This window comes from Danio rerio, chromosome 9 (assembly GCF_049306965.1).
Source record: "Danio rerio strain Tuebingen ecotype United States chromosome 9, GRCz12tu, whole genome shotgun sequence".
In the NCBI taxonomy this organism is placed as follows: domain Eukaryota; kingdom Metazoa; phylum Chordata; class Actinopteri; order Cypriniformes; family Danionidae; genus Danio; species Danio rerio.
In genome coordinates, this window is record NC_133184.1 from 31,719,512 (window position 1) to 31,742,500 (window position 22,989).

The 22,989-nt window shown below is 33.4% G+C and overlaps 1 protein-coding gene across 2 annotated transcripts in view; it reads right to left on the minus strand.

Annotated features, from left to right (window-relative positions):
• The window catches only part of dcbld2 (discoidin, CUB and LCCL domain containing 2), a 41,358-nt gene extending 32,315 nt beyond the window's left edge, over positions 1 to 9,043 (minus strand). The window contains exons 1-3 of one of the 2 annotated variants that reach the window (NM_001080171.2): positions 8,729 to 9,043; positions 3,010 to 3,234; positions 1,866 to 2,003 (exon numbers count right to left, since the gene is read on the minus strand). In NM_001080171.2, the coding sequence (NP_001073640.2) occupies positions 1,866 to 2,003; positions 3,010 to 3,234; positions 8,729 to 8,834 (469 nt within the window). In that variant the 5' untranslated portion in view covers positions 8,835 to 9,043. The remainder of the gene's footprint in view (positions 1 to 1,865; positions 2,004 to 3,009; positions 3,235 to 8,728) is intronic. The other variant, XM_073911955.1, reaches the window with a different exon arrangement.
• Positions 9,044 to 22,989: the final 13,946 nt, after the last annotated feature.

Genomic DNA, 22,989 nt, shown 5'->3' on the forward strand with positions numbered 1-22,989 from the left:
TTATTTTGACACTGATAGGGAAATTCGTCAAACAAATTTACAATTTGTTGATCTAAAAAAAAATCCCTGCACTTAGCTAGTTGGACAGTGCTATCAAGTCACATTTAATTGACCCTTCGCTAAGCCCTTCCCTCCTTAGATATTGTTGCTAGGCCTGTCAAGCTTTCGTGCCTGGCCCGTCTATTACTATGTGTATGCGCCAGTTTTAGACATTGCCAGGGATATAATAAAGCCAGATATAAAGCCAGACAAAAAAAGCGCTGTAGTATGCATTACAGGGGTATATTCACCACGTAATAGGCAACCGATTAAAAAATAATTTAATCAAAATTGAAGCTAGATTAGCCTAGCAGCCTCATACACTGACCATTCAACAGCTTAGTTCATGCACAGTAGGAGAGGTGACATTTAAAAAATAATCTGATAACTAATTAAACCGTCATTTCTCTTTTTTAGCCAAAAAGCCTGATAGATTAATTGTTGTGCAATGAAATATAGCATCACTAAACGACGAGGAAACACGCATGGACAGTGCTTTTACATAAATTATTCATAGAAAGATCAGCCAGAAAGAGGAAATTGATGAATTTTGCTCCTGCGCGTAGCTACGGTTGCTTAGCTACGATTGGTGGGTGGCAGTTTTGGGGTGTGGCTTAGCGAAAGGTCAATTCTATAGCGTTTTATTCAATGCAGATTGTGTCAACGCACCTTTGAGGATGAACATGCAATAATGAAATTAGGTAGAATGTTTCAGCATTATGAAACTAGTTTGATAAATATTTAACTGATTATATTTGAAATACATTACAAGATCAATGCTTGTTTTTGGCTGTTTTTCGCTAATGTGTAAACAAACACGGATGATTTTAAAAATGTAGGTGTAAACATGAAACCTTTAAAAAGCAAGGGAAAAAACTTTTCTATTTTTGACCATCTTTGTTGTAGGTCTCTTGTGCTCATAATGTCAACATGGCATGCACATCATTTATTTGGCTGCATATAAAGCATGCTTTCAATAATAAACATTCCACAATCTGTTTATGCTACACATATTTTATTTTATTCAAATTGCATATTTATTTAGTCTATAGTATGAGTTTGCTGTTACTTAATTGCTATTGCTTATTATTTAAATTAAATTTGTGATGGTTAATGGTTATGCTGAATTTTACTTTAAAGCTGCTTTAAAGCAATATGTATTTTATAAAGCCTATTATTGACTGGACTTTGACTCTCTGGGCTGGACTCTCCGACCTATGATTTCCATTGGAAAAATCCTAAAGATATTAAAGGAGCAACCCATGCTACAACTAATGATGGGAATATAACAGAAACCCAAAACCTGACTAGCAAACAACCACCTAACAACAACCCACAACACCCTAGTAACTAGACATCCCCTTTCTCAGAGGAAAGCAATAACATTTGTATAAGTCAAATAATTGCTTGCATTCATTTCTAACTATACGACTGCTTTGTACAAGATGACATAATGTCAACAGCCCATTACACCATTTCCTCTCATTTTAAATTACTGACTCAAGTGCTAAATTAACTGCCTGTCATTTATGAGCTCTCTGGACCCACCCTGGAACCAGGAAAAACCCTAACACCCTTAGACTAAGAACCATGTTCCTGAAATAATCTCTCTAGTCAGTTTTGCATGATGCTCCTTAGTCTTATCAGGATAAAAAAACTGACAAAAGTTGACATAGCAGCTCATTTATGGACCCTAAGACACATCCAAGCCTAATTTAGTGTGAATTGACACAAACACAAGCTCTCACACTAGCAGGTCTGTACCAACATAATCTTTAAAAGGGGTGAAGAATATCAATGAATAATGTAAAAAAAAAATGTCATACCAGTGTGCTGACTGTTGGTGTAGGAGAGGAAAAGGCCACGGCCGTTGTGGTGTGGTCCACTCATGAACTGCACTGTGACCTGATGGCCCTCAGACTTTATGACCACATCTTTCCATTCTTTACTGCCACAAAACTTCACTATACAGAAAAAAATAAGAATAATTTTCAGTTTCTAGTTATTCATGGACTTTCTGTGCATTAGTGAGGAGATTTCTTGTCACTATATAGATGCCAGTGTGGAATGGAAACTTTAAATTTCTCTTCCTTTATGATGTACATGTTTCTTACATGATGTTTAGGTACATTACAGTATATCTGAATGAAACTCACTTGCTTTCCTTTGGTTTATTCCCTCCTTCTTGAAATAAAAGAGTGGGGTTTTATTTTATCCATAGGGAATTCATTAAATCATTGGCTTTGCTTTTATCCGAACTTACTTGACTAAACATTTTAAAATGATATAAATAATTGTAAATAAAGCATTGTTCCAATATCATGTGTTCAAGAGGATATTGTAATAAATAATTTGTGCCTTAAGAATATATAAATAATGCAAATAACACAAAAACAACGTGATCTAATTTGCTTTTTGATGTATGGGATCACAATTATTAAATGAATGACCTCCGGAAGTAATTTTGAGTAAGACGTTTCAGAAAGACATATAATTGTAAATAGTCAGAGATTTTTTTCATTGTAGTTTATTTGGATGTGTTCTTACTGAATAAAAAACAACATTGGCATTTTATGGCATTTTCCAAGAGATGCTTAACAAATATGTGGATGGGAAAAGAGCTAATGCATGCTGCAATTTCATTAAGCGATTGTGATTTATTTAATTTGTTTAGTCAAAAGTTAATATTAATGTTTAAAGAGGTTGTAATACATAAACATACAACTAAAAAAACCTACATTACTCTGTTAAAATAATAAATAACATGATCAATAAGGATTTGTCTAACAGCCATTTCTGTTTTGATGAAAATTATGTATTAACAACATGCAATTAGGGCAATAAATTACAAAAAGTAACAACCGAATAACATTTTCTTCCCAACATGTACTTGTAAATGTTTTCTTTTTTTGTATTGGGAACAAATGTGACTGATGCAAAAAGAACATAAAGTTCATTACTGTTTCTCACCAATTTCTGTTCGTCCCGGTCCGATCCCATTATAGAGTCGCAGGTAAGACACCTGGCAATTGTTTGTATCAATGTCAAGATCTGCGATGCGCACAAGGACTTTGTGCCCAGCGGTCACGCTGATCTCCCACTCACACACAGACTGTGAAGGATAAGACTGAGGATAACCCAGAGACGCCAGGCTCCCGCTGCCCACACCTAACACTGTGTGTCCACAGCCGTCCCCTGAAAAACACCCAGAAAACATCAAAAACTCTGCAGAGCTCAACATCATGGAATATTTGGTCCCACTTCATATTAAGTGGCCTCAACTACTATGTACTTACATCAAAAATATATATTCAGGTGCTCTTGAGATGGGATAAAGGTAGGGTTAGGGCAGGTTTGGTGGTATAGGTAGGTTTAAGGGTGGATTGAGATGAAAAGTGTATGGTCAACAGTGTAATTATAAATTTAATCACAAAAGTTCATTACAGGTGTTATTACAAGCTGGTATTTAATGAAGCATAACATGTATTTAAACAATAAGTACATTGTGATGAATTATTAATTTCAGTGTAACTACACAGTTAAGGCCAGTTGACTAATGCGGAACTAAATATTTTAATGTTACTCCAAAGTAATTCCAAGAATACTAAAATATTGCCATATTACACATAAAGCAACTCTTTGAAAGTCCTTTGGAAATGATCTAATTTGGATGTGAAGAAATGTAAATACAAATAGATTTTTTACACATCTTGATTACATTTGCATGTCCCACTAAAATTCAACAAACAAACAAAAAAACATCCAAATCTGTCTTAATTATGCATAATAAGCACAGAATTTAGTTTCCTCACGTAGAACTTAAACTCATTTGGTGAAATGTTTGGCTTGCAAAAGAGCTCCTTGTTGAATCATTAGGAGGGAGAATGAGAGAGATGAGATCGCATTGCATTGCAGCTGCTTGCGCTGCCTGTCACGCGTTTACACACCGAATGAAACTCATCTTGCGCTGTTGTTACGTAATCCTTGCTGGACAATATTCAGACCCCCGAAGCAAAAACAACAGATCCATCCACACACACACAGTCACACACACACACACACCTCAAGCCTCTGTGTCTCTCCTAGCTTCACTCCTCCCACACAAACTATACATTCTCAAAGTTTTATGCACAGCCAGTACTGTCAGCTATTTCAGACTGTCTGAGAAACTGGGGCTGGATGTCACGCTTCACATAATATGTGTCATTAATACCATTATTCAGCAAGCATGCATTAAACTGATCAAAGTGACAGTAAAGACGTTTATTAATGTGACATGACATTTCTGTTTCAATAAATGCTGTCCTTTCAACTTTCTATTCATCAAAGAAGCCTTGAAAAGTCAGGGTTTTTTATAGATATAAGGGCTTTCACATTTCACATTCTTATTCTCATATAAACCCTGCTTCCAGCCACAGAGTAGAGTTTAATATTTGTATTGTCAAAGTGGAGTCAGCACCACTTTTTACTCTGGGTTACAAAAAAACCCTGCTCTGCAACATGGTTGGCTCTTCTTTTAGGGTTTCAAACATGTGCAGTGTGAAGCAATTCTTCGAGACAGATGACCAATTACAGCCCTTAAATTCACATGCTTCAGACAGTCATGGAAAGAGTGCTGTTTAAACAATATGTTTCGACGTTTGAGGGGGGAAATGTGAAATTGCGACAGAAAACAAGACAAATATTTGCAAATATAGACTGTTCATTTTTATTTCATTTCATTTCAAGACTCTGTGAGAAAAAATATGAAATATGAGGTTGTCCTATCAATGAAACTGGCACGGCAAATATAATATTGTTCAGAGTGAAATGTCAGCATTAATTGTTAACCCCAGTTAAATTATATAAGCAGTGTGAAATGTGATACAGGATTCTGTTTACTCAAGGTTTAGAATTACCCTAGATCGACTATGAAAAGCTCAGTTCAGTACCTCTAAGGATTCAAAACAATCTGCAAAACACTGAACATTATTTACTGCTAAACATTCATTATTGCTCAGGGAAAAAAAACATTGTGCATTTAGCAAACAGAGAGCTTTAGTGGCAAGAATGATGCCTCTAAAACATTGTAACTTATTTTTGATTTTATCAAAGTGTAACAATCTGTTTTTAGCTTAATTGATAATAACCCTTCTATAACCACAGTTTTACTATGATCATTTTATATTGTTAGTGTAGCAAACCCATGGTGATTTTGTGGTTGCCATGATTTAACTACAATGACCATGTTGTTTGTGTGTGTGTGTTTTAGGTAAAACCATGGTTGATTTTGGCTAAGATGTGTCACACCTCATATTTAAAATAAATAAAGTGAATAAATTTTCTAGTTGAGTGATATTTTTGACATGATCTCATGTGAGTGTTTAGAATATTTATGGTGTTTTAAAAATTAATACATTTCTAATACTATTCAAAATTGTACAGGGGTGCGTTTTTCAAACTACGACATAACTCGTAGCTAAACTATGATAGTAGAATGCATAGTTTGAGAAAAGAACGATGTGGTGACAAGTGTTTCCCCAAAACCATGGTTTCTCTGTCGCAGATCCCTCGTTTGAACTATCTTATTTATAATGTAAAACCTCCTTAATGATGCTCCAAACGGAGCGGAGTAATACTTTAGAGAAAAACCCCATACTTTTTGTATAAAATTATATTGTTTTACACACACACGCTCTTAAAAAATCCAGTATTAGTTGTAGTAAGAACATGCACTCACTTTCTATATTAACTGAAATATACGTAAACGGCATAGGGCCTGTTTCCTTTACAGATATTATTGAGAATATTCCATATTCAACTGTAAAACATGAACCACTTAGCTAACACGTATTACAATCTCATATATAAATCATACAAATTGTTATTGGTTGTAATTTACAGGGGGCGATGCAGTGGCGCAGTAGGTAGTGCTGTCGCCTCACTGCAAGAAGGCCGCTGGTTCAAGCCTCGGCTGGGTCAGTTGGCGTTTTTATGTGGAGTTTGCATCTTCTCCCTGCCTTCCCGTGGGTTTCCTCCGGGTCCTCCAGTTTCCCCCAAAGACAGGCGGTACAGGTGAATTGGGTAGGCTAAATTGTCCGTAGTGTATGAGTGTGAATGAGTGTGTGTGGATGTTTCCCAGAGATGGGTTGTGGCTGGGAGGGCATCCGCTGCATAAAAACATGCTGGATAAGTTGGCGGTTCATTCCGCTGTGGCAACCCCGGATTAATAAATAGGGACTAAAGGCTGATTTATACTTCTGCATCAAACGCACGCGTATGCTACGGTGTTGACGCATAGCCCTTCGCCGTGGCCGTCTGTGTCACTGACGTGCACTTCTCAAAAAATGTAACTACACGTCGCAACGACACGTAGCGTAAGCTCTGTGATTGGTCGGCTTGGTAGCGCTGACGAGTCTGGGCGGGACCGAGAGCCGCACGAATGGCGCTAGCCCAATGGAGCGATTGTTTACAAGTGTGGAGTCCGGTGAAGGAGCTCCGGATGGAAAGCTTTGTTTTGTGTTTACCTCATAGTTAAAGTTGTTGCACGTCCACCGGTTCCTGCCTCAAAATGAGCGAGTTTGAGCCACTTGTACATCCAGGAAGTGTTCAGGAAAAGCAAAACAGCAGCGAAGAAACTCGACACAAAGGAACATATACACCTCACTGCCAACTAGCGTTTCGGAAGTGTAATGCAGACCAACAGAGACAGCGCGCAGAAGTATAAATGCACAGCTACGGGCGATGCATGCGCCGATGGTTACGCCGGTCACTTAACGCAGAAGTATAAATCAGGCTTAAGCCGAAAAGAAAATGAATGAATGTAATTTACAGTAGGCTATTTATTAAGAAAAGTAATGATAATTATTATTATTATCATTATCATTAATATTATTTTATTATTATTAGGTAGGATATTGTTTATTTATTTACTTTTAAAGTCTACTTTTACAATTTTACACATGCAAATCACTGCAAAATTGTTCTAATCATTAGGCCCATGTCATATACAGTAGGCTACAGACACATTTCTTAATAAATAACCTACTATAAATCAAAACGTATGCTATTTTTTGTTTTCACAAGCTTTGGTGACATAACGTAAATTCCGCTTTTAAATAATAGGTCAACTATAGCTTTCGTCATGAGCCACGGCTGCGTTCAAAATGGCAAAAAAATATTCTAAGTGCCCTAAGAATGGGCCGCAATTGTAAACATGAAGATTGCTAAAACTGAACTGTAAAAATACTTTGAAAGCAAATTACACCTAAGAGAGATGACTTTAGTATTTTATTTTTTATAATTCCAAGTAAATGTTGGAATTTTCAAAAGCAATAGGGCATAGGGAGATAACTGAGAACAGAACGCAGCCAGGAACTATGCTTCTAACTACAGCTCTAGAGTTGCAAGCCCACAAGTTTGAGATGCAGTTTGCAAATGTTTGTTGAAACGATAGATTTGGGACATGCTAAATCAACAAACTATGTTTGTAACAATGCAACTTGCAACCTTTGTTGGCTAACGATGGTTTTGGGAAATGCACCCCTGATTAGTTAGTTAGTTAGTTAGTTAGTTAGTTAGTTAGTTAACTTTATTCGTCCCCGTAAAATTAATTTGCAGCATACACTCACAGAGACAACTGACATTTCACACACACACACACATATATATATATATATATATATATATATAAATCATATAAAAAACATGGTACCCCTACTCTAAATAATTATCCAGTCTACTGGTCATCAATTGCTACTAAGAAGGACTAGAAAAACTCAATTGCTTAAGGTATAAATAATAATTTTGTCCTATTTCTTACACATTTTGGAACACAAGATCAATGACCTGATGATAACAATTGGAAGGTGTTTGATAAAGGATATATCTCATCATTGACAATCATGATAGACTTATTTAGTACTCTTTCTTTGTGTATATACTTTCAGTGCTCTTTAGTTTTATTCCCAACAACTTACTGGCTGTTGTTACCTTCCCCAGTGACCACTTTCTGGGCCTCAGAATCATTTCCATACCAACAGATCACACAAAATGTTTAAATACTTTTGATAAAAGCACTATAAAGCATGATCAACAATGTGCTTTGTAGTGCTTTAAGAAGTACATTTTCAGTTTTTCCTTATACTGTCAGTCCATACATCCCACTTAAGTTTATTGACCAACATCACACCCAAATATTTATAATTTGTTACTAACTGAATTCATCTCAGATTAAAGTACAGTAAGTGTGGGCCACTACTTGTTTCTGTGATGAACAGTTTGACACTGGACAGCACATGAACTCGCTACATATTTGGGAAAGCAGAGGGGGCAGCGCGGGGCCCATGTCAGGCGTTGCGTCATCACGTTCCTCTGTTGCTTCAGCTGTAGCACAGCAACAAGGTTAGAATGCACGCGCACAAACTCCTCTATTAAAGCGAGGTGTTTGTTTACCCAGTGAACGTGTTACTGGGTTAGCCCAGAGAGTTACGTGGCTTGTTTAATTAGTGTGGTCAAGTGTCTTGGTCGAATTGAACCAAGATTTGAACCTACAATCTTTCATTTAACTGCCCGGATCTTTAACCATCACACTTAAGGAGAGTTTGTTTTGAAACCGCACTGAATCCCAAACCCAGAGCTATTAAAGCAATTTAAGAGAAGTTTAACTTAGTCTTAAAAACTTTAGCCACTCCGTTGAAGGATCACGTACCCTTCTGCGCCCGTGAGCTTCTGGCACCTAGTAGTACGATGAAGACGATCAGGATGAAGAGCGCAGCCCCTCCGGTTCCTCTGCCCACCATTACCGACGCGTCCATCCCAGCAGCCTGCAGTCCGAATGCATAATGCTAAAGTGTCCCGATCGGCCGCGCGCGCGTCACGGTCCTTATAAGAGCGCGCGGGTCAGCGTGAGTTTAGTATCGGGAAGGTTTTGTTGACGCTTCCTGAACTCTTGAAGCGGTGCACCGTTAGAACAAACACGGGCTCTTCATCCCCTGATATATTACACGACTTCCTCAACTTCCGCTCCTCCCACCGCACAGCGGCCCCTAGATGGGAATTCTGTGGTATTCCATACATTGTTGTGGATTAGGAGATTCAGTGGAGTTTTTGTTTTGCTGTAGACTAATATATATATACTCGAAACAAGATGTTAGAATTATTTGGAAAAAAATTGAGAAAACGTAAACTATGAATATTAATGTCATTAACAAGATAGCTGACAGTTTATAGCCTAACGTTACAGCAATTTTGCAAAAACTTGTAAATGTCCTTGTAAATAATGTGGCAACAACAAAATGATAATTATCAAAATAATATAAATAAATAATAATACAAATAAAATAATAATAAAGTTATTATCATATTATTACATTATTGTTACAATTTGTTATTGTAATAAAATAAGCATTTACCCTTGTGTACTGTTGGGGATGTTTTTATCCACTCTGGGGTAATTTTGTGTCTTAATTTGGCCATAACATTTTCTCTGTTTCAGATAGCAGAATGATTTTTGCGGACAACTCTTATTCAACACATATTTTGAGAAATGCTTTGACATAAAAAAAAAAAACTTAACAATACACTTTGAGCAAATTTACTACCCTTTGTTATGTTAGGGATGAAAACTGCTGTAAAAAATGCATCAGATAAAAGTTTTTTTTTTTCAAATCTGTTAATCAACCTCAGTCCTGATAAAAACTACTAAATTGTTTAGAAAGTTTTTTTAACTCTTTAATTGACAAATTCATAAATGAATGCACTGATTTGGTGAAAAAAAAACACCCACTAAATCACATATTTTCAATATAAAAAAGTAATTTGAACTGGATTTTTAACCTTTTATCAAAGTCTTGGACATGTGAAACAACATAGCCTTTCACGTTTTCTTTTACGATTCATTTTCATTTTTTCTCCCCAATTTACTGTTGGTGGCTGTTTTGCCCATTGATTCCATTAAAAACATTTTTTATTACAAAACTATGACATCATATGATCATGCATGTTTGATTGTTGGTGGTTTTCCCTGTTGAGAAGAGGTCAAATTTGTCATTTTACTGTTGATCATCAGTTGGCACCATTAACCCTTTAGAAAAAAAATACATTTACAAAACATTACATTTTGTATGGAGTATAACAGCAAATTAATGTGTGTTTATGTGTGTCTGTGAGTGTGTAAGAGTGTATAGTGTCAAAATATGCATCTCAGCTCACAGAATTACAGTTGAAGTCAGAATTATTAGTCCCCCTTTGAATTTTTTTTCTCTTTATTAAATATTTCCCAAAGGATGTTTAACAGAGCAAGGAAATTTTCACAGTATGTCTGATAATATTTTTCTTCTGGAGAAAGTCTTATGTGTTTTATTTCGACTGGAATAAAAGAAGTTTTTAATTTATTAAATACCATTTTAAGGACAAAATTATTAACCCCTTTAGGCTATATATTTTTCCGATTGTCTACAGAACAAACCATCGTTATACAATAACTTGCCTAATTACCCTAACCTGCCTAGTTAAACTAATTATCCTAGTTAACCATTTAAATGTCAATTTAAGCTAAATAGAAGTGTCTTGAAAAATATCTAGTCAAATATTATTTACTGTCATTATGGCAAAGACAAAATAAATCAGTTATTAGAAATGAGTTATTAAAACTATTGATTTTAGAAATGTGTTGAAAAAATCTGCTCTCCTTTAAACAGAAAACGGGGAAAAATAAACAGGGGGGGGGGTAATAATTCTGACTTCAACTGTACATGGAGTAAATGAAAATGAATACTGTATTTGTTCAGTCCACAATTACTTTTTATATTGAAAATACACCGTTGTGTGTAATTTTTTTCACCAAATGAGTGACATCATTTCTGAATTTGTCAAATAAAGAGTTAAAATCCTGTAATTTTTCTAAATAATTTTGTAGTTTTGATCAGGACTGAGGTTGATTAACAGATTTATACAAAAAAAGAAAAAAATATTATTGTTGTTATTATTATTATTATAATTTGTTGTTGTTGTTGTTGTTGTTGCTGTTAATAATATGCCTTGTTAATAAGACTTTAGAAGACTTTAATAGCTGTGTATCTCGTATTTATATGTCCTTATTGTTATAACAATCCATGATAATTATAATTGTATATTTGTTTACTTATAATTATGTTATTATTAAAATAATAATAATGATTGTTGTTGTTGTTGATGTTGTTGTTGTTGTTGTTGTTGTTGTTGTTGTTGTTGTTGTTGTTGTTGTTGTTGTTGTTGTTAAAGCAGTGTTTGTAACACTGCAGTATAGCTGTGCTTTCAATATTGGCTGGTATAGGCCATATACAGTATATTGAAAATAACATTCAAGTTATTTATAAAATGACGTTTGACAAAATATACATATAATGAATGTCACAAGGCTATTAAATGGCCAAAATGATAAAATGTATCTTAAAAATAGGCCTTAAAATGAGAAAATTCACTTTAAGAACTCTTCTGCAAGTGACCTGGTGAAACTTCAAGATTTTTTTTTTGTGTGTGTGTTCATACATATCTGCATATCTGAAAAGTTTGGGTTACAACAAATAAGATTTAGAGTTAACCACTTTGAAATATGAATGTTTCCTTTAAACATACATTTTATTTTTGTTTAATGCCAGATAAACTTTTATCTGAATCTGTTTGAAGAACTGAAACTGAGAATTGGTTTTATAATGTCCAATTTCTCAAATAATAAAAAAGAGGCTTTCACATCTGTGAATGTAAAATTTGACTAAAATCAACTATTTATGAGATCAGCGGCTTGGAGGTTTCATGTCACATTCCTTTACAGATGAACATTTGTAGATTTTATAGAGTTTAACTGAGTGGAAACCATATTTTACACTCCATTTCAAGCTCTTGGTTTTGAATCAAAGAGCCTTTAGTTCCAGTAGCTTTAATCCATCATAGCCTTTGATTCTCACCAAAAGCATAATTTTAGCCCAATATTAGAGTTAGTTTCTACTTTGAAAATTGCCAGCCATTACACAAGGAATAGTTCACCTAAAATTGAAAATTCCTTCGTCATTTACTCACCCTTGACATGTTCCGGACCAGTCTGAAATTTTTTTGTTTGTTTGTTTTGTTTTGTTTTGTTTTGTTCAACTTTCATTCGTTCAAAGAAGAATATTGGAAACTTAGCAGAAAAAAGCAAATATGGAAGTCAACGGTTTTTTAACATTCTTCAAAATATCTTCTTTTGAGTTGAATAAAACAAACAAACAAACAAAAACTTAAGGCTAGCTGGCTTGGAACAACTTAATGTAAAGTGAATGCACTGTTTTCATTTTGGGGAGAACCACACTCAAAAAAATCGTCTGCTTCTTTAAACTATAAAGTGAGCAAAACTTAATTGTTTTATGTTCAATCCACTTAAATTTGTTAAGGTAACTTAAATGATTTGTGTTGGGATGTCATGAATGAATTTTGTGGAACCCTGAATTTTTTTACAGCCTATAATACCAGTATTCGAGTTTAAAATAGCAGCAAACATGTTACATATTCTCAAAAAGTGGCTGCTGTTTAATGATAATGCTTCGTCTAATAGAAGTAAACCATAAAAGACTTCCGTTTCTGCTGTAAATATCTTTTCTCTTTTAAATGCCTGGTCAAATGGTCAAAATATTCTCCCCTGGACTTCAAGAACACCGGATCCATCTCTTTGTTTTTTACTCATTCTTCCTCGCTATATAATTTCCGCTTTTTCTGTCCTTGGGATCGCTCAGTGTTGAATCAGAGTCCTTCAGCCAAGGCTGTTATCTTTTATCTTAGTCAGCGAGCTCTGTTCTGCACGTCCACATTGTGCACGTCTCTCAGTGCGGGACATCACAAATAACAGAGACTTATATTCGGACGCCCCCCAGCGGTGAAAGACTTCTTCTCAGCTCATATTGAATAGCCCACAAAACACGAATGACACACCGTGGAAATGCAAGGTAATACAAGCAAGCAGAGAGGCTCATAAATGAACAGAACAGTACCCCGTCCTGATATTATTGTTGTGTCAATTATTTTCTTACTATCAAGGTACACTTCGATATAAATATTATTCTGTTAAATAACAAAACATAAAAGCAGAAAACTGTATAAGCAAAAACCTCACCAAAAGAAATAAATAAATATACACCAAAGTCGAGGTTTGAGGTTTAAAGGATGAAAAGATCAAACAAATATATACAATATTCCCCAAATAAATAAATAAATGCAACAAAATGACTTTTACTATAAATTAAAAGCCATTAAATATGAAAATACACTTTTACTATTAATAATAAGAACAGCATTTTAGAATTATTTTTGATAATTAATAAAACCCTTTCCATTCCAATTTTTTTTCATAGTAAATATATATTATACTCAATATAAATATAATCTTTTAGATAAATTATTTTTGTGCACTGTTTTAAATATATTTCCAGAGCGCCAGAGTTTTACTTTTTGTTTTTTTGTGATGTTAGGTCAAACTTAGAGCAAAAATCTTGTTTTTAAGTCTCTCCAGTTCTTTTAAGTGTGATTTGTAGTTTATGTGGGTCAGAGATATATGTCGACTTTGAAGGACCGAGTTGAAGAAAGCACAGAGCTGTCACACTATTCTGTCTTTTATGTCAAACACAGATGATCAAACTTCACATCTCATTTTCTCTTTCAAGTCTTTCTTTGTAGCTCACAAAAAATTCAGTTTTTCTCTCAAAATTCAGAATTGAACCAAAATAGTACCAAAAAGTATATCAAAGTATTGAACGCTGTGTTGATTCCACTGTATTCCCCATGGATCATACAGCATGTTAGGTTAGGGTAATTAGGCAAGGTATTATAACAATGGTTTGTTCTAGACTATAGAAAAATATATAGCTGATAGGGGTAATAATTTTGTCCTTAAAATGTTTTTTTTTTTTTTTATTCAAAACTGCTTTTATTCTAGCTGAAATAAAACAACCAAGATTTTCTTCAGAAGAAAAATTATTATCAGACATACTGTGAAAATTTCCTTGCTCTGTTAAACATAATTTGGGAAATATTTAAAAAAGAAAAACAATTTAAAGGGGGCTAATAATTGTGAATTCAACTGTATGGATTGAAAAAATGAGACATCCAATTTTGTGTCATCAAGTAAAAATTGTCAAATGGGATTTTACAGAAATCATATTAAATGTAAGTAAAGTGTCCACTTTAATTCTTCAAAAAACTTAAATAAAATATCAAAATATGAATCAAACAATGTTTAGTCCAACAGGTTTAGTTTAATATTGTGTTGTGCAATAAATATTGAATATACTTATTATACTTATTGAAAAATATACTTAATTTAACCTGCAACTATGAAATTATATTAAAAAAATAAGGATCATAATAAATGATATTGGCTATAGTAATTGACTCTTTCTGTCAGTTCAAATATAAAGATTTGAAATTAAAATTTATTTATTCACTGCGACACTTAAGCACAGATTGTAATGTCTACAAACAATTTGTTACAAACAAATGTCCTCAATTGTCTTGTTACAAACAGTTCTTAAATGTGCCTGACAAGACTTTGTGTTATAAAGACTTTTGTTACAATGAATTGCTCTATACATTAATAAAAATGTATCATGATAATTGCTTTTTGCTAAAACAAACAAATAAACAAACAAACAAACAAACAAACAATAAATAAATAAATACTATTTTGAGTTTAAGAATTATGTTGAAAACCAAACTTTTTTTCATACAGAAATCCCAAATATTTGTTCAGGTGGGAACAAAATAACATTAAAACAGCATAAAAGTCTTAATCTGACTCTAGAACATGAACACTTTTAGTCCTGGTCTTGGAAGCTAACAGTATTTATCGTTTCATTTTATATAAAATATAATAATGCATATACTATAGACATTATACATTACTCTAAGGGACTTCAAAGAACACCACATTACCACCACCGTTATTCTTGTTTTTCCTGAAGGGGTTTGATAAACTGGTTTCAGATCAGTTAAAGGCACTTCACCTCATTAACTAAGGAGACAGCAATGAATCTCCTCTGACCTCTGAGAGTCCACATTGATCATCAGCACCATGGTGGCCCTTTTAAACAGAAAGTAAAGAGCAGCTCAGAGCATGTAGATCATCACACAGCCTGTGTTTCACGAGCACATCACACACAATCCTCGCAGCTCTGAACGCCTCATCAAACAGGAGACCGAGGGACCCAGAATATTCAGCAGCCTCATGCTGAGTTCAATGCAGCTCTCTTTTTTAAATATTTAGGTAATATTCTAGATGACAGTTTGCAGCTTGAACCCCAAATTGATCATGCAGTAGGCTATGTAAGACGAAGATTCTTTTTATTAGAAATGTAAAAGGCATATGTGATATTTTATTGCTCTGCTGTTTTTCCATTACTGATGTTTGATTTGGTTTATTACCTGTCATTTATTTCTGGATGCAGGATACAGGTTTTACTCATCATTATGCACTGAATGCAAAAGCTGATTTCTCAAAATACACATACTGTTGCGTTGCTACATTTTTATTTATAAACCACTAATTGGTTTGCTGGCTTCAAATATAACAATGTACTGTAGTTCATTTTCAGTGCACTGTGAATTACAGCCTAAAATGTGCTGATACATTATGCCATTATGAGCATCATGCAAGGACTAAATCTTTCTGTTAATGTTATACAAACTTTTTTCTATGCCCTGAGTCTGGGTTGATTGATTTGTTTTAGTAATCTTTGTAGGCTATTTTTCTGTTCCATTAGCCTTATGCAAGAATTCTCATAGGAGAATATATTATGAAAATCTTGGATTTGATTTAAACGTATTTTTTAGTTATGGAGAATGTTCATGTAAAAAAGAAGAAGAAGAAGAATACACACACACACACACACACACACACACACACACACACACATACCGGTCAAAAGTTTGGGGTCAGGTTTTTTTAAATGTTTTTTTAAGAAAATTATTCTGATCATCAAGGCGGCATTTATTCATTTTCTTTTCGGCTTAGTCTCTTTATTAATCTGGGGTCGTCGCAGCGGAATGAACCGCCAATTTATCCAGCACATGTTTTACGCAGCGGATGCCCTTCCAGCTGCAATCCATCTCTGGGAAAAGGCGGCATTTATTTAATATAAAATAAATTTTGTTAAATTGTTAAATACTTATTTATTTATTACTTATTTTATAGTTTCAAATAAAATTATTACTCCAATCATTATGGCTTTTATTACTATTACCCTTTTACAATTTGTACTGTATATTTGATCATACATCACAAGATAAACCAGCCTTGGTGAGCAGGAGAAGCTTATTTTAAAACATTTTAAAATCCTACTAACCCCAAACATTTGACCGGTAGTGTATATTTTATTTATTTATTTTTATTTTTTTAATTAATTTATTTATTGTTTATTATACTTTTAATAATAGTCTAGATTTACATAAAAAAAACTAAGAAAAACAAATAGCCTATTAAATATCGATTATCTTTTATGTTACATACAGTAGTTTGTGAACCAACCACACAGACGAATGAATCAGTAGAATGAATCGGACACCTTAACGCATTTTCACGAAGAATTGAACGGTAGGCACGACGGTCTTTATATTTTTTCGAACCAAAGGCTAAAAACCAACAAGATGAACTTGAAAATGTTAAAGTTACACTAACACCTGAGCTAGGCTACTGTCAGTAAGCTGTCGTCGTGGTCATAAGGGTTCTTTTTTTACATAACTGACAAGCATGATTAGCCTACATGTTTACATACGTAAGAGTCATACAAAAGCTAAGCTCGAGAGTTAAAAGGGGATTGAATTTGTTGCTTTCTCACCGTATGAACATAAGCTACAGGTTCTGTCACAATTTTTTCGACTGCGAACTGCATCATATTCTTGTCAGAGTCTAAATTTTAGATCGCCTTTGAGTAACAAGGTTAAAGTAAAGGCTTTTTGCTGTTTGTTTGTTTTTTGTTTGTTTTTTGGCAGACTCATTTGTATATAAGTCCTTGTACGCAAATACAGTGGTTAAACTTGCTAGTGTGTCAAAGCATGGTTAATTGAGGTTTGTGGTAACTATTGTTTTTTATGTAATACCATTGTGGCTAATTATTGCAAGAGTACAGAAACCTGCTTGAATTCATAAAATGTTTATTCTAAATTAGCTGAAATGGAATTAAAACACAAACTTATGTTTTCCCATAAAATTAGTTTATATAGCATAGTGAAAACAAAGTAATGTCTGCACCCCTCATTTTACTCTCAAATGTGGTTATTGTAACTCAGGCCGTAGTCAGCCTATTAAAAAAGGGTGGTTCTTTTTCTCAAAAAGTGGACCTTTTTGCAGTTATTTGCCTCAAATTATGTTGTTCAAATACTACATTTTAGTGCCATTTTAAGCACTAATTTGTGCTGGATTAGCTTGTCAGGTGGTTATTATTACCACATTTACAACATAAATACTTCCGTCAAAGTGCTTATCATACTTTTTTGTTTACAAAAATGTATGGTTATTTACAAATGTGCATTTAAACTGTAAGTTATTAGAGTTCTATATAAAAACTGTCTGTATGCTGTTTTCATCTGTTTTTATATTATTTAATTTTGTTTTATTTATATTTGTCTCTTTTATTTCTGTTTATGTAAAGCACTTTGAATTGCCACTGTGTATGAAATGTGCTAATAAACTTGCCTTGCCTTTCCTTGCCTATATAATGTAATGAGATTAGAATTTTAGAAATATGAAAAAAACAACTTATTTTTAAATGTTAATTTACTATCATCCATCACAAAAAACAAACAACAAAAACATTGTGAATCTGTTAAAACTTGTTTAAAAATGAAAAACTGTAGCCTATAGGCCAGGGGTCACCAGGTAGCCCACGAGGATTACATGAGTTGCCCACAGGCCTGTTCTAAAAATATCTCACCATTGCACCACATACCAGTAAGCTGAATCTAGTATTTTTTGAAGCTATTCTTTTCAAATCACACCTGCATTGGTGTAAAATATGTTAATGACATTAAGGTATAAATATATATATATATATATATATATATATATATATATATATATATATATATATATATATATATATAAAATAATAAAACTATTCTAGACAAATAAAGTGTTGCATATTGATATTTCTGTTTCTTACCTTGTTAAATCATGGTTGAGAACTATTGTGAGAAATCATTAACATGATCAGTGTCTTCTCATAGATAAATATCATTAATAATTTATAATAATAACATATAATTAAAACTAAATTGAGAAAAATTGTTATTTAAGAAGTGTGTATCAAACTGGTAGCCCTTCACAATAATTGGTACCCAAGAAGTAGCTCTCAGTTTTAAAAAGGTTGGTGACCCCTGCTATAGGCAAATAACAAACTGGCCAGCTCATTTCCTCAGTCAGAATTTGTCCATTTAAATAATAAAAGCCCTCTTTTGTTAGTTATTTTATTGGTTATTCTTCTTAAAACCTTCTTCTTCTATTGGTTAGTTTTACAATTTATGATGGTATACTTTCAAAGAGGGGACAAATTAGCTCATATATGGGCCAAATTCTAAACTTTGTCAGAAGGGGGGTGGGTTTATCAAACCACCGGAACCCCCCTGGCTATGGGCCTGTAACTCTAATGCCTACTGTAGAGCCCACAGCTTGACCAAAAATCATTGGAAAAAGCATGACATGCTTTCCCAAAGTCAGTCGACTTTCTGTCAGATACCATATTAGTACCTTTTGCTGTACCTATAAAAAAGGTATTATTTTCTGGTGTATGCTCCAAAATCAGTCCAGATTATTTTCTTATGCACTGCCTTTTATAGTTGTATGTCTGAAACATGTATGGAAAAGAGTTGTCGGCACAGTTGTGTTTGTGTGTGTGTCCACCTGTATGTGTGGCTGTCCATCACTGCTAAAATTGACTCCGCAACTGTCACTCAGACACAGAGTGTGGTCCATCTCATGAGTTCATGTGTCAGAGTATCTCCTGAGCTCCAGAGAAAGGATATTTATTGATTCTGTCTCCTCTGGAGGATAAGCTACAGCACGAGTTCATTGGACACATAAATCTAATTCAGACATCCCACGTGGATTTTTCTCTATTTATGAAATGTTGAAGCGAGAATAATTGTGGATATAAGCCTTTGATTTTGAGAAGAAAGGGCCTTAATGAGCTTATATGCCACATTTAATATATGAATGAAGGTGTGTAAAATTGATTGTGTTTGTTTAGCCTACTTGTGTTAATTGTAGCTTTTTCAGACAGATTTTCGAATGTAACAGGTTGGTGTTCATTTATTTAGATGCCATGGAGCCCCAAATGTATAAGACATCCAGTTTCTTGTATAAAGTCTCAAATTATGCTTTAAAAATATATTATTTAGGTTTATATTACAAATAGTTATTTTTTTCTACTGGTAGTACAGTGTTCATTAATTTATTAATTGATTGATCACATTTTGATAAAAAAATACTCATAATTTTTATCAAATTTATCCTGTATAGATTAATTAAAATATTAGTTTTACACATTTTATTTTTGTCACATTTAACTAATATTTATTTACTTGAATCTTTTTTCTTAATATATATATATATATATATATAATATATATATATATATATATATATATATATATATATATAAAAAAAAAAATATATATATATATATATATATATATATATATATATATATATATATATATATATATATATATATATATATATATATAAATATTTTTTGTAGTTTTAATTATTTATTAAACAGGACTAATAAAATATATAATAAAATAATAATAATTTTAATAAAATATTTAGTTCCAAGATTGACAAACAAAATTTGGAAATGACCAAAGCTTTGGATTATTAAATAAAAGCAGTCAGAATTATTACTTTAGTTTCTAGCTGAACTAATTCATTTTTTTTGTCTTTATTTATATAGCAGATAGCAGGTGAGTTAAATTATATATATATATATATATATATATATATATATATATATATATATATATATATATATATATATATATATATATATATATATATATATATATAAATTAATCTTTTAAAAAATGAAAACTAAAATAAAACTAAAATAAAAAACAATATTTATTACCAGAAACATAATTGAAATGCATTTATTTTGTCATCCTTGTGCTTAAACATCTATTTTGAAATTCCTGGAAGGAAATCTGTAGACCCGGATGAAGCAGATCGACTTGGATGAGGTCTCTTGGTCCATCTGGTTTCCCCCTCTCTGTGTGATCTCCATCAGTACTCTCTCATTCCTACTTCATGTGTATTTTCCTTTCCATAAGCATGGATTCCCACTGTAAACGCAGCCCGCAAAAGACACATGTCTTCCTTGATTCCTCAAGCCCTTCTCACATACACACATCCGTACACACACATCCCTTCATTCCAGCACACAGTACGCCTGTTTAACCTTGAGGTCAGAGACTCTCCACCTGCCAGTCACTTTCACTATGAAGGCATTTGTTTGATTTGTTAGGAGATTTGGTTGGTTTCAGACTTGGTGGATTGTAGAAGAGAAGAGCTTGACCGCTGTGCCATAACATTTCCTTGACAGCTGCAAGTCTAAGCAGACCACATACATGAACTCACATAACCTTTATATTAGGGTATATTATAATACATTTCAAAAATAGAATTGATTATTAAATATTATGGCCAGTCTGTCAATTAACACAAGTAATGTACGCAGTAATCCACTATTTTGTTGAAGGGAAGAAAAGTGGGTTTCAGAATTAGTTGTTTTGCTAAAATTTATTTGCTCAAATGTTTAGATATGAGTGACATGATATATGACTTTGGTGGTCTTTGGTTTACAGAGGTCACACAGGTTATGCCTGACTGGTTATATGGATGTATTTGTATAAAACTGTATGTATTAACAGCAGTTTTAAAGGCAATGAAATAAATGCCTGAAGAAACTAAAATGTACTAAAAGGTCATCAAGAGGTTTCTTTACTGTGCACATGTCATGACAATAAACAAATAGAATTGAATTGAATCTATAAATGGTCTATATTAGGGCTGGGTGATTTGCCCTTTCATCAAAATCTCGCTTAATTGAATATTTTAACTCTAAAATTATGATTAATGAACGATTTTTACTTACTGGCAGTAGGTTTTTATGTTCTTCTGTGACGGGTTTCTTTGCGGGTGTTTTGTTTTTTTTCTGAACGCTACCTTAATGTACAATTAACTCAAACTCGCTCATTCAGAGGCAGGAATCTGCAGACATGCAACAACTTTAAGTATGAGGTAAACACAAAATAAAGTTTCCAACTGGAGCTACTCCATGGGACTGGGACTGTACACACTTGTGAACACTCGCTTCAATAGGCTTGCTGTTCTCCGTGCTGCCCATGCTCATCACCACATCAAGCTGACCAATCATAGAGCTTGTGCTTTGCATCGTCACAAAGTGTAGTTACATTTTTTGAAAGGTGCGCATCAGTATCAGTGTCAGCCTTGGTGATGGGTATAGACCGCATGAAGCCTGCGCTGGACATATGTGCGCTTGACGCATAAGTATAAACAGAGCAGTGTCACGTGACTCCCCATGCGGTAGAGAAAGTTTTGAAATAATTAACCTGGAAAAATTTGATCGATTATAAGCTCTTAATGTCGATTTCGATTACTTTTTGATTAATTGCCCAACCCTAGTCTATATAGGCATTTTCTGACCTTTTGATTTAATTACTTGTGATGGCAGTGTGGTGGCGCAGTGGGTAGCGCTGTTGCCTCACAGCAAGAAGGTAGCTGGTTCAAGCCTTGGCTGGGTCAGTTTCTATTTTTGTGTGGAGTTTGCATGTTCTTCGTTTTAACGTGGATTTGCTCTGGGTGCTTTTGTTTCCCCTACAATCCAGGGAATTGGCTGAATTGGGTATAAGTTAGCCGTATAGTACATTTGTGTGAATGAGTGTGTATAGATGTTTCCCAGTGATGAATTGCTGGAAGGGCATCCGCTGCACAGAGCAATTGCTGGATAAGTTGGCGGTTCATTCCGCTGTGGCAACTTCTGATTGATAAAGGGACTAAGCCAAAAAAAATGAATGAATGAATTACTTGATACAATCAATGAAAACACATTCTCATCCCAGGTGTAAACAGGGCCTAAAATTGAGGTCAATGTGGGTTATTTTGGCTATAAAACTGAATTTGACCTCAACAATAAAAACTACACTGTAAAAGATTCTTGCTGTATTGAAGTTGAATGAATCTAATTAACTTTTTTACATTGTAAAAGATATCTGTGAATTATTAGTTTTCATATTTTGTGTTTCACAAGTATTTTCCATTTATTTACGGTTGTGAACTGCATTATGGCAGCTTGATCTCTGTTATTTGATGTTTTGATATTTGATGTTTAAAATTCAACTCTACAGTTCAACAAAGTGACTTTTATTGGCAATCTAGCTTGAAGTAATATAACATGAAATAAATAATATATAGAGAAATAAGTCTGTAAAATAACAGAAAATGTGTTGGCAGTTTATTACAGGTGTTTGGACTGTAATATACAACACCAAACCAGACATTATAGCACTTTAAACTATTAAAAATGTTTATAAAAGTCACTTTTATTTTTTATAAAAGTCACTTTTTAAAAATTTGAAGATTCAAAATCAAGCTCCCATAATGCAATTCAAAATCATGAATAAATGAGAAAATTAAAAACATGAATCACAAAATATGGATAAATGGATATTTTTACAGTTAGGTGAACTCAGATCAAACTCACTGAAAATGTTAAGTACAGTTTTCATAAACTAAAGAATTTTGTTGAAACTTGATCAAATATATTATATAAATAAAATATATAAAATATATTAATTCATTCTCATTCATTCTTTTTATCTACAGTGTAGGGACAGTATTTCTTTCTTTTACTCGTTGTTTTTAATAACTTCAATGACCGAGGAGACCTGAAG